At 41.9% G+C, this 13,653-nt stretch overlaps 1 protein-coding gene across 2 annotated transcripts in view; it reads right to left on the reverse strand.

The window, feature by feature from the left end:
• Positions 1-13,653, reverse strand: part of MXI1 (MAX interactor 1, dimerization protein) — a 93,274-nt gene that overhangs the window by 65,507 nt on the left and 14,114 nt on the right. The window contains exons 1-2 of one of the 2 annotated variants that reach the window (XM_010859369.1): positions 10,397-10,570; positions 8,897-9,029 (exon numbers count right to left, since the gene is read on the reverse strand). In XM_010859369.1, coding sequence (XP_010857671.1) covers positions 8,897-9,029; positions 10,397-10,469 — 206 coding nt within the window. In that variant the 5' untranslated portion in view covers positions 10,470-10,570. Of the gene's footprint in view, positions 1-8,896; positions 9,030-10,396; positions 10,571-13,653 lie in introns of those variants that run through there. The other variant, XM_010859368.1, reaches the window with a different exon arrangement.

The raw sequence follows: 13,653 nt of genomic DNA on the forward strand, positions 1-13,653 counted from the left end.
TAGCCTTGACGTACTCCTTTTCCTATTTGGAACCAGTCTGTTGTTCCATGTCCAGTTCTAACTATTGCTTCCTGACCTGCATACAGGTTTCTCAAGCGGCAGGTCAGGTGGTCTGGTAATCCCATCTCTTTCAGAATTTTCCACAGTTTACTATGATCCACACAGTCAACGGGTTTGGCATAGTCAATAAAGCAGATGTTTTTCTGGAACTCTCTTGCTTTTTCGATGATCCTGTGGATGTTGGCAATTTGATCTCTGGTTCCTCTGCCTTTTCTAAAACCAGCTTGAACATCTGGAAGTTCACAGTTCACGTATTGCTGAAGCCTGGCTTGGAGAATTTTGAGCATTACTTTACTAGCATGTGAGATGAGTGCAGTTGTGCAGTAGTTTGAGCATTCTTTGGCATTGCCTTTCTTTGGGATTGGAATGAAAACTGACCTTTTCCAGTCCTGTGGCCACTGCTGAGTTTTCCAAATTTGCTGGCATATTGAGTGCAGCACTTTCACAGCATCATCTTTCAGGATTTGAAATAGCTCAACTGGAATTCCATCACCTCCTCTAGTTTTGTTCATAATGATGCTTTCTAAGGCCCACTTGACTTCACATTCCGGGATGTCTGGCTCTAGGTGAATGATCACACCATTGTGATTATCTTGGTTGTAAAGATCTTTTTGTCCAGTTCTTCTGTGTATTCTTGCCACCTCTTCTTAATATCTTCTGCTTCTGTTAGGTCCATACCATTTCTGTCCTTTATCGAGCCCATCTTTGCATGAAATGTTCCCTTGGTATCTCTAATTTTCTTGAAGACAAAACATAAGAAATTTCACCGTAACACTATGTTATGGAATCCCTATATCTCCTTGAATGCATGTTAAGTTTAATCAGTGAACAAGAATATACTGTGGATCTATAGCATTTTCACAGTAACCTATTGTAACCTTTTTATTGTAACCTATTGTAAAAAATTAAACAAGCGCACTCTCAGAATGGAACTTGTTCATATGCAGGAGACTTCCTATAGGAGAGAAGTCTGCATCTCAGAAAAGGGCCCTCATCTGGCCATACTGCTACCTTGATCTTATACCTCTAGCCTCCAAAACTGTGAGAAGTAAATTTCTGTTGTTCACAAGCAAAAAAAAAAATTGTAAACAAATTTAGGCTATTTACTTATTCCCTGCACCAGCATCTGACATAAATAAAAACTGCCCTGTCTATAACATCTTACTGACTTGTATTATTTATCATTTTTATTATATACACTATCTTTCCAAATAGATCACAAACACGCATAACAACAATTCTATGTATAAGTTCAATGAATTTGGTTACAAATTACTTTAAGGGAACAGTTTCAATAGCTAGCAAATAAGCAAGCAAATTGCAAAGGGTAAAAAAGAGCTCTGGTGGGAAAGCATTAAAGTAGGAGGTACAGACCACACACTTCAGGCACTTCCCAGAGCAGACAAGGAAAACACTAAAACACAGAAAATTCAGGCTGTAGTCACTGAGTCCTAGTTTTTAGGCAGATTATCACTGAGGACTGTTTGCTGATTCCAGAGAAACAAATCCCAGGGATTTCACTCATCTTCTAGTTGTACCTGTAAAGGTTACTTTGCACATCAGTCCAGTTTCCTTATTAATAAATAAATAAATTCCACTTTACCTCACAGAAGTGTTCTGAAATTCAAAAGAAGTAATAATGTACATTAAAGGAATCTGTACACAACTAGTATATTAAATGCAAAGTGTTACTGTTACTATTATTGAAAATGGATTCGACCCTTTGATTCAGCAATTCTACTTCTTCAGGTCTATCCTAAGGATCTAGGTGGACAAATGCACGAAAGTATCTATATAAAGATGTTCACAGTAGCCCTGTATGGGATGAAAAATTAACATTTTAAATGTTATTAACAGATAATTGGCTTAACAAATTATGTTACACACATGAAGTAGAGTATTATGCTATAATCAAAAATGATTTAATAGACATGAACTTGAAAAAACGTTCAGGATAAGTGAAAGCAGGATTGCAAAGGTTCACAATCCCAAGATGCCTTCTTTCATCTTTCAAACTTGATCAGGTCCTCTATTATGACCTTCATAGGCTCCTCTAGCTTTCTTCTATTAAGCTCATCATAACTTGAAATAATATATTTATATGTTTACTTGATAACATCTGTTAGATGATAATGAAGAAGGTATATTAACACATGTGTATACAGATACATACATACACACACAGACGGAGGGGGAAAAAAGTCTGCCAGTATTTTAATATGTCAGAAGCCAAAATGAAAATTAAAATATACAAGCTTAAATTACATTAGCACTATCGAACAGAAATGGAATCTGGATACATATTTTGTCAAAACCACACCACAAAACCTCTTTGATTAGATTAGTATTTGGGAAACTGTCTTCACTTAAGGAAAAACAAAGAATAATGCTACAATATATCCAAAAGGAGGCAATGCTGTTTCATTTGTAAAGAGAAATCCAGAAGAGAAACCTTTCTTCAGGCCAAAAGTCCCGCCTGGTTAGAATTATGCATATACTGCTTAAAATCAGGCTTGATATTAAACTCAGTCACTTAGAGCTATAAGGCTTGGACAAATCACTCAACCATTCCTAGTATGAGTTTTAACCATAAAATATATGATAATATCTTACCTTCATAAGGCAGAGAGCTATACCAGATGAAATCCAGAACTCCCTTTCTGTGATTTGTGATCTTTTATACTTTAGCATCAAATGACTATTCTACCAAAAGCCTTTTATCAAATAAGAACAGCAGTTGTTCCACCAACTTACAAGCCATGATCATGAAAGTCTCCTTCAATTATACTTCTATAGGGGGATATATTTTTCAGAAATCCAGCAACCAGAAACTTATGCTTCAATACATCTGAGTTTGTTAAAGTATATAAATAATTCTTCAGAAGTTTTCATTTAAACTTGGTTTTAGTGGAAGACAAAATATCACAGAACACATAAGATCACATCATTCAACATATAGGAAGTACCTGAAGAACAATACTAGTATCATTAAGAGTTTAACTACTACTAATTTCTACTTTTGGCCTTGAAACTTTGAGAGTTCTCTATTGGACAAAGATCCAGTTCTTTAAGACAGAATAACTGAAAAATAAAGACTAGTAATAAATTTCTCAAAAATAAGGCTTCATTCAATTATCCTGTGAACAAATAGGTGCGTGTTTAAGAATAAAAATAGAAGATATATGTCAAACTACTTCCACTAGAAGAAAAATCCTCTACAACTATTCTAGAAAAAGAATTCACCCTATTCCTGCAAAACAAAAACCCTAAAAATCCATGATGACAGACAAAAAGGATATAAAGCTGAAAATGTAACAATACATCATTCCGTCAAAAATAAGGCTAAAACATTTCATTATTTTGTCGTTTAAAAAGGTTAAACTAAAGTCTTAAAAGCAAAAGGAAAGTTGTTTTGTTTTTTAGGTCCTCAATCTGAGCAGATAGTACTGAAATACTGCTGCTGTTATAAGATTCTTTAGTATCCAAAGAATACTAAAGAAACAACTTGAAATTCAACAATAAACTGGTAAAGGTATACCTCGGAGGTACTGTGGGTTTGGTTCCAGACCACTGCAATAAAGTGACTCACAATTTTTTTGGTTTCTCAGTACACATAAAACTTAGGTTTATACTACATTATAGTCTATTAAATGTGTGACAGTATTATGTCTAAAAAAAACAATGTGCATACCTTAACTCAAGAATATTTTATTATTTAAAATGCTTACTATCGCCTGACAATGCAGGGTTGCCACAAACCTCCAATTTGTTAAAAAAAACAAACAAACAAACAGTATTTGAGATAAACAACAGAGGGAAGAACAATAAAACAAGGTATGCCTGTATTTTCTACTTTATAGATCACCTTAAAATAAAGAAAATTACTGTATGTGTGTCACAATCTCATACCAGTATTTACTGCCAATATTCGACAGATTTCTGGTTCTTTGCATAGACAAGTTTTGGTATCATTTTACTCTCATGACACAGGATGATAACTGTATTCTTTAATATTAATTGTATTTTATACGTGTAGTTTAATATTAATTGTAGTATTTTATACATGTAGTCTAATACATGTGTTTAAAAGAACTGGCAGATTGAAGATTTTTATTCTTCAAATACTGTACATTGTTTTCCTTTCCAAATGTATTGTCAGTAATATCCTTCCAAATATAAAGCAATCAGAGTTCGCCAAAGCAGAAGTTGCACGTTCTTATATTATTTCTATTCAGAGTCTAATATAATACTTGGCACAAAATAAAAACTCAGTTCCAATTCCAGATAGTCTACTTGGAGTTTGAAAAACCTTCCATTCTTCAAAAACCTACTGTTTAAAGAGCACTGTGATAGTTACTGGGGATAAATCTTTAAGCAGAAGAGATTCAATCCTTGCTTCCATGGGGTTTTTAGTCCAATACATGAGACATGAATTTATCAATCATATATTTCCTACAAACTGTGATAAACACTGAAGGAAAAGTGCGGATGCCATGAGGTATGTGACCACCTGATCCACTTTGGCAGATGAGAAAATGCTTTCCTGAAGAAGTTATTACTGAGCTGAAGCAAGCGTGTAATTAGTGATAACTTGGCAAAAGGGGAAGAAAAACAATTCTCAGCAGAGAACAGAGTATGTGCAAAGACCCTGAGGTAGGGGAAACGTGGTGTATTAAAGGAACTGAAAGAAGGCTAGCCAATATAATTTATCAGAATTGCATTTGGGACAAGACTGGTTGCAGGGATACCAATTAGGAGGGTCACAAGAGCTGTTCAGGTAGAAGTAATGGTATCTTGGATTAGGACGGTAATAACGAAGCTAAGGGGAGAAGGCAATGGCACCCCACTCCAGTACTCTTGCCTGGAAAATCCCATGGACGGAGGAGCCTGGTGGGCTGCAGTCCATGGGGTCGCTAAGAGTCGGACACGACTGCGCGCCTTCACTTTCACCTTTCACTTTCATGCATTGGAGGAGGAAATGGCAACCCACTCCAGTGTTCTTGCCTGGAGAAACCCAGGGACGGCGCGGCCTGGTGGGCTGCTATCTATGGGGTTGCACAGAGTCAGACACGACTGAAGCGACTTAGCAGCAGCAGCAGCAGCAGCAATGAAGCTAAGAGAAAAGGCAGGTTCAAGAGATATGTAGGAGAAACTTGGTGTTACACCAAAGCCATGTCGGTGTAACACCAATTACACCAAGCTGTGTTAGTAGAGTTTTAAAGATGAGAGATCTTGGTATTTTTCAGTTGTGAAACCAAATAGTAAAGAAGCTGGGAATTTATCTGATACTGCTCAATAAGCCAGAGAGCAATTGCTGCCAGTTCTCTAATAGCAGTAACAACTTAGCAAGGGTGATTTTTAGGAAGTGTGCCAGAAGGCCATGAACCAAGACTACAGTAAAGTCAACCATGAATTTAAAAAATAATTATGTACTATATATCCCATGCCTAATTGTCAAAAGGATCCCAAATGATAAAATTAAACTTTCATGGCACATTCTTTTAATGTCACACTGTATCACCCATTTTCTCTCCTTTGTACTTCTATGAAAGCAAGGTTTCAAGACTTGGGAGAAAGAAAGAATAGGAATTTATAATATTATGAGTCAACTCTCAGCACAAGTTTATAAAGTAACATTTTATATCAGGAATATCATATTATACCTGAGAATATTAGGGAGGGAGTCAACATTGTATCTTAAGTATGCTACAATGTCAGGGAAACAAATGTTACTTTATGACATACCTTCAAGACGCTTAATAGAACAGCAACTTCCTTATAGGTACATATTTGATAGGAAAATAAGACACATACACTTATCAACTCTATTCCTTTCCTTGTTTCAGATGACTAACATATGAAAAATTTTACCAGTTTTATTTGTTAAAATCTTCATTAAATGTAGTAATAACAGTGTTCCCTTACAAATGAAACAACACCACTATCTCCCCAATACCCCAGTACTAGAATTTGATCATTTGCTCCCTACTCTATGGAGCAAAAATCTTAAAACATAAAGAGAAATAATTTCTAGTGTTCCCCTTTAACATACTAGTTCTCATCCAAAGCTTCTGCTGCTGCTGCGAAATCACTTCAGTTGTGTCCGACTCTGTGTGACCCCATAGACACCAGCCCACCAGGCTCCGCCGTCCCTGGGATTTTCCAGGCAAGAGTACTGGAGTGGGGTGCCACTGCCTTCTCCCTCTCATCTAAAGGCTCCACCCTAAATCCCACATATGGGTAGACCTTTAGATAATATATCCTAAAATCTTTTTTTCTTTCTTACTATTTATATTTCCATGAAAAATTATTAGTCTTAGGTGGTCCAATGCACATGTAATTATTTTCTCTTGAGTACTACTAAGAATAAAGTGGCATATTTGTAGTCTTATAAATTTTCTGACGTGCTGTGCTAAAATACACAGTAATTAGCAATGTGGTCTGACACACAATGCTATGCTATGCTAAGTCACTTCAGTTGTGTCTGACTCTGTGCGACCCTACAGACGGCAGCCCACCAGGCTCCCCCGTCCCTGGGATTCTCCAGGCAAGAACACTGGAGTGGGTTGCCATTTCCTTCTCCAATGCATGAAAGTGAAAAGTGAAAGTGAAGTCGCTCAGTCGTGTCTGACTCTCAGCGACCCCATGGACTGCAGCCCACCAGGCTCCTCCGCCCATGGGATTTTCTAGGCAAGAGTACTGGAGTGGGGTGCCATTGCCTTCTCCACTGACACACAATAGTAGACTCCTAAAAAGAACACTTGGAAGGCAATGGCACCCCACTCCAGTACTCTTGCCTGGAAAATCCCGTGGGCGGAGGAGCCTGGTGGGCTGCAGTCCATGGGGTCACTGAGAGCCTGATACGACTGAGCGACTTCACTTTCATGCATTGGAGAAGGAAATGGCAACCCACTCCAGTGTTCTTGCCTGGAGAATCTCAGGGACGGGGGAGCCTGGTGGGCTGCCGTCTATGGGGTCGCACAGAGTTGGACACGACTGAAGTGACTTAGCAGTAGCAGTAGCAAAAAGAACACTAGCATGAAAGAGAAATTCCAAGCCAAGCAAAGTATAAGTCAACAGATGACAAACACATTAATGACCTGTAACATAACTGGTAAAATCTAGAAATACACATCTAATGTATGCCTTTGTAATTCTTGAGTTGTCAGTAAAAATGTCACATCTGCAATGATGGGATGGTGTACTGAATGACCAATATAGTAACTGATCTCTAAAACTGTCAATAAATCAGTGTCACAGAACTTCAGGGGAAGGACAGACCTTGGTGAGCATGTACTTAATCCCCTCAAACTATGACAACAGTTAAGGACAGAGAAAAAAATGTAATGAGATCATATACTTGATTTCTAGAAAGTAGGAAACAATCAATATATACTCATACCATGGCAGAACCCAGGCTTGATTTCCTATCTAGTACTCTTCCCATGCCTCAAAGTAAAAAAAAAAAAAATTTTAGTCTATGCATGGATTGGAAAATTCATAAACTCCTGAATATAGGTTTTAATTGCTGATACCTTAACCAGAGAAACTGTGAAGGGCAGGAAAATTTATAAGTAATTCTTGTTTAATGCTGCCTATTTTGTTTAATATGCTTACATATTTTCATCCCAAACCTGCCAAACCACAACAAACACTGAAGACCCACACATAAACATAAATACAGCATAATACACTTAGGGCTAAATAATTTTATACTTTTAAAAATTATTTAAAATGTACAGAATAGTCTTAGCGAAGAAAAGAAGCCAAAAAAGGAGACACAGATTTAAAGATACTAGTGGCTTGCCACAGTAATGTTAGAAAGGCAGAGTGGAAAGATCCAACGTTCTGAGCACTGTTATCTACAGGAACCTCAGGTTTTCTGCATCAATGAGAAAGAGCCCCTACTCCTGCTCCCTCCCAACCCACATCTTCAAGTGCTACCCAACTTCCTGTCTGGAGTTCTCCAAAGTCTCCTGGCAAACTTAGTTACTCAGAGAATGCTCTGTGCCCCTCCAAAATGAACGCTTACGTTCTCTAGAAAAAACTTTGGAAAAAACATTTAAATCCTTTCATCATGGAAAAGGCAAGCACCAGCTGGTTTTAAAACAGGCTTTTTGAAAATTTCATGAGATGAATCTTTAGAATACATAGGCCCTCTAGAACAAAAACACTGAAAAGACAGCCAGACACTACCAAAAATTTTCAAAAAAATAGAAGTCAACTATGTCTGAGTATATATCCAAGTAAGCATTTTCTAGTATCTGTTTTGATTGAAGGATAAACATCTTCTTTCCTTTTTTTTTTTCTTTTTGCTTTAAGAGCTCCCTTACCAATTAACTCTTATCATCCTTAAAAAATACAGACCATGACCAACTTCCTACTGCATCTAAATATTTTTATTTCTTTACCAAAACCCTTGATTCTGCTTTATAGCCTCCTTATTTCTGATTTTTTAAAATTCTTGCATCTCTCAAGTTTAAAGCTGGCCCAAGATTACTTTTAGCATATGGCTGCATGCATGGACACATGCGGCCGAATCTCTAAACTTACTATCCGTCTCAGTCACAGACGTCTACATTTGATAATCCCCAGCAAGAACTTCTTTGGTTGTTTTGCCAGATTCTATTCTTTGCCTTCTACACAAAGTCAGGTTAGGATTCCTAGATTTAATTATTTTAAAAGGGCCAAATTCTGAGGGATGGTGATAAAGGCACTTGCTTGGCTGATAGTGTTGCTCTAGACTTGCTATTAGAGGTCAGATGGGTCAGCGCTTCTGCCTGAGTCTATGCTCCCTCCCTTCAGGTGCCCTTTCCAAACCTCTGCAGCTCAATACCTGTTGGCAGTGCTGGTGTTGCTGCTCCCGCTGCTGTGTTTCTGTGCCCGGCTCAACCTCCGTGGGGGCTTTGAATGCTGCAGCCGGGGGCTCGGCATGGAGGGGAACGTTGAGGCGTAGCCATGTTCACACTCTAAACAAATGGCAAAAAAAAAAAAAAAAGAGGAAGAAGTAAGAGGGTAAGAGGAATATACCCAAATTCCTGATCTACACATCTCTAGTCCTTTCAGTAACAGGCTGTTGAAAACAGAGAAGACAGGTAAATTTTTTCTATTCTTTCTGATTGGAAAATAAGATTCCCAGTCCTTTCCTGGTCATCAATCCTGTGACATTATATACAGACCCAACTCACGCTTGGAAGGTGTACTAACACTTCCTCTAAACCAAGGAACTTCTTCCTCCTCTTCAAAATCCTTTTCTCCAAGAATTCTTGACTCAAACACCCTCATTTCTGAGACCAGTTACCATTCACCTAAATTATTTCATTTGTTTCAAAATCCCTTTTGGTATAACTGTCCCCCTTCAAGGTGTCTCTATAAGCCCACATTTTTGTGTACTTCAAACAATTCAATCACCTCGTTCTAGGAAGACATTTTCTCACGACACCACAATTTTCAGGGGTTGCACTCAGCACCCCAATCTCTTTACATAGCTCTTAGTCTCTGTTCCTAAGGAATCCCAGTGCATCCTATTTGGATGTGTAGAGATCACTTCCTCACAAGTACCTGTCCACCTCCCTGCTCTTCAGCAGGCATCCCGGTCTGGGCTCTGGGTCCGGTCTCCCCGACCCCGACACGCATTCCTCCCGCCCCCTCCTCCGGTTCTTCACGTCCTCTTTCTTCCCGGGTCCTCAAATCACCCCCACTCTCAACACTCCTCCCCGTTCCTCCCCTCTCGTCCACCTCCACTCAGGGCAGCCCCAGGTTCCAGCCTGGTGCCTCCCTCAGTCTCCCCAGGAGACAGTGTCCTCCCCTGCTCCCCTTCCTGAACACACATACACCCACAGGTGCCCGTCACACACATGCACACGTATTGCCTCAGGTACCCCTTCATTCACATGCTCACTCCCTCTCACTTGCTACCCCCTCATATAGGCACAATTCTCCTCACACACGCACCTCCCTTACCCCACCCTCCTGACACACGCACCCCTCCTCACACACGCACTTCCCTCACATGTAACTCCTCACACGCACTTCCCTCACACACACACCCCTACTCACACACGCATCCCTTCCTCACACGCACACCCCTCTTCACACGCATCCCCTCCTCACACGCGTCCCTTTCTCGAACACGCAATCGCCTCACACACAGCCCCTCCTCACACACGCACCACCCGCCTCCTTGCAACGCACCCCCGTCTAACACAAGCACCCCCTCCTCACAGACACCTCTCCTTACACACACACCCCTCACACCAGCCGCACCGCACTCCCCGCGCGGAAGAGGAGTGCGCGGGTTCAGGCAGTGGCAGAGGTGGTGGCGTCCAGCCGTTACCTCGGTCCCGGCGCTCCAAAAACTCGGCAGCTTCCAGCAGGCGCTGCACGTTGATCATCCGCACCTGCTCCATGGGCACCGCGGGCGGCAACCCGGGCCTCTCCGCGCTCCCTTCCCCGGCCAACAGGAGGCGCCGCAAGCGGCTACAGTCCGGCGCCGCCCCGGGACATGTGCGGCGGGCCGGCAGGCCAGCCCCGCCGCGGCTCGGCGCGCTCTCCGCCGCCCCCGCCACCCGCGCCGCCCCGGCCACCCCGCCGCCCCTGCTCCGCTGGCAACCCGCGCGGGGTTTGTTTACCTCTCCGCGCGAGCACGGGGGAGGGGCGGGGGCAGTACCGCGACCCGCCCCCTCCCGCCCCTTCCTCTGTCTCCTGGGAAATGTAGTCCCGCCCTGCCCACTGCACGCCGGGACTCGTAGTATGCACGACGCTTTAATGCGCCTGCGCCTTACCAAATTCCGCAATGGCCGCCGGGAAACGTAGTCCGTTTGAATTTCTGCCTCCCAGGTGGAAAGACCAAGAGGTTTTCTGTGCTTTGCTTCTTGGAGGGAAGAATTTGAACGACTGTGGGTCTACTTCCGGGGAACCCTTTTCTCAATGACTCCTGGAAGGTGCCCAGGAGCTGGAACATGTAGTTCCACAGTGCCCCGCTCCAGTTCTCCATCTACTACTACTTTCTCCCGGAACTTCCGCGGCTTGGTTACCCTATCTGCAGAATAGATACTTGAATAGATACAGCTGAGGAACAAGAGATGATCCCATCAGAGCCAGAGAGAGCTCCCCTAAGGCCCTTCTTCATAGTTCACAAAGAGGTAGTGTTTTGTTTTTTAACCTTAATTTTAAAAATTCCTTTCCCCTCCCTCAGCCCTTCATTCGTGATTTTAGAGACTGGCAAACCTCCCTGGTGCTGCAACTGAGAGATACATTTCGGTCGCTAAGTGATTTGGTGCTGGAGTCACACAGGGCTCAGTTAAAATCCTGACCCTTCTATTTACACTAACTCTGTGGACTTTTCAGACCTCATGTGCCTCGCGTCTATATCAGATGTAATGACTCCATTTATCCAAACACTGAGGGCCTGCCGTGTACAAGGCACTGCACTAGGCATAACGTGTACAGTAACAGATGAAACAGACATGGGCCTTGCTCTCAAGGAGTGTATAGTCAGCAGGGCTTATTGTGACGATTAAAGGAAATAATACCAGAAGTTAGTACGTGGCACTCAATAAATGGAAGCTATGATGATCATTTCTCTCATGTTCTCCTCCACAGAGAGGGAACTGAAAGCAGAGGCTAAAGACTGCAGGACCACATTAAAAGACTGCCAATGACTGCCCACCCCCCACCCCCACACATCGTCTTTCCAAGTCCTCACAGTCTAGACCAGAGTTTCTCAACCTCAGCATTACCAATATTTTGGGTGAATGATTCCTAACTGGGGGAGGGATGGGGTTGGTGGAGACCTGTGCATTGAAGGATATTCAGCGGCATCCCTGGCCTCTACCCACTAGATGCCAGTAGCACACCACCAACTCAGGTATGACAACCAAAAATGTCTCCAGACATTGCCAAAAGCCTCTTGGGGCACAAATCACCTCTGATTGATAATCTCTGGTCTAGGGCAAGGAAAGGCAAGAAGATCATAACTGTTGAAAGCTCTAGGAGCAACCTAGGAATTGTGTAAACATCCATAACTTTCCCCACCCTCATTATCTTATCCTGCCGGTGGACATCCAGAGTAACGAGAAGCTCTTGGTGAGGGGAGAATTTCCCCTTCCCTGTGGTCACTCCAGTGGCTACTGCAGAAAATACCATCTCAGAATGAAAATGTTATTCTCAAAAATGTCATGGGCTTCATGCTGCATTCTAATATTCTCTCCCCCTTTTCCCCCCAAGAGTGAACAAGATTTCCAGTGAGGTCAAAAGCTACAAAATTCTGCCAACCTTTTAAAATATTATACTTGGCACCACATGTATGAACCAAATAGATGTTCGATCAAATACAGGGAGACCCAAAATGAGAGATGTTCACAAGCCACAAGATAATTTTTTTTTAAGGTATTGAAACAGGAACTGTCCTTTTTCAGCTGTTAGCTAGGTTGCTTCAGATCTGGGCTTTCCCACTGGGCGTTGGTAACAACCACCCTCCACATTCAACAAGGGACACGTTGGGTAGGGGGAGAAAGGAATTATTTAAAAGAAAATACCTATTCACTCCGAACATCTGTAAGTTGAGGGTAGAAATTATTAGATGGAAAGTTTCTACCACTTGCAAAACCACTTTAAGCTTTAGATCCTAAATTGCTAAGGGCTACCCCAGGAACTTAAAAGAGGTAGTTTTATAACAAATAAAATTCTACCCCATGGGAGGTAAACCTTGTGACATGCAATCAAGGAGAAAAGTACAGACTGAAAATACACATGGGTTCAAGATGGGTTTAAATCCACACATCATAAGCCCTAGCAGGTTATTAAGAGAAAGCAGGATGCTTGGTGCACATGTCTGACCTTTCACAGTTGACCTCCAGATGAATTAACCAACCCTTCTTTTAAAGCTATGGCCAAGAGGGAGTGGAAGAGATGGAAAGTAGTGTTAAAATCACCAAAAAGCCACCTGCATATGTTGAAGAAGAGATGAGATGATGGTGATGGTGGGCAGTGTTAAGCACTGGTTTCTGTACAGAAATACCCAGGCTCTTCTAACAGCAGTTGAAGGTGCCACTTCCTTCTTCCTGCTCCAGCTGACTCCCAGAGTTCTTGCGTGGATACTGGCCACAAGGGCCTCCTACAGCACAAAGCTTGGGGCTCTAGCCTAGAAAAGGATGTCACTCACAAACCATCCTAAGCACCAGCCCAGCCTGTGAGAACCCAGAAGCAGCCACGGCTTCTCTTTTGCAGATAAATCCGAATTGCACTACAAATGCAAATGGGAAAACTGAGGAAGAGCAGGGCTTCTAAAGTCTACTGACAAAAGAACCTGGAATCTTACTCATAGTCTCTGGTTCTTCTGTCCTCTCCCTCAAGGGAGTATCTCACTCAGGGGAGTCTCATTTGATGGTGGAAAAAGTCCTCCAGAGTCCCCCAGCCCTATAACAAACACAGCCTGGATGGGGACAGTCTGCCTTCTGGAGGAAGCAGGCAAAGCTCTCCATTCTTAGGGGTCCTTTCCCTGAACGGTTTACTCAAGGTAAATTTTCAAATGCCTTATTGCAGATTCATGAACAGAGGAGGAGCCTGGTCTGTGTTACATCACTTCTGCAG

This window comes from Bison bison, unplaced genomic scaffold (assembly GCF_000754665.1).
Source record: "Bison bison bison isolate TAMUID 2011002044 unplaced genomic scaffold, Bison_UMD1.0 scf7180017864456, whole genome shotgun sequence".
NCBI lineage: Eukaryota > Metazoa > Chordata > Mammalia > Artiodactyla > Bovidae > Bison > Bison bison.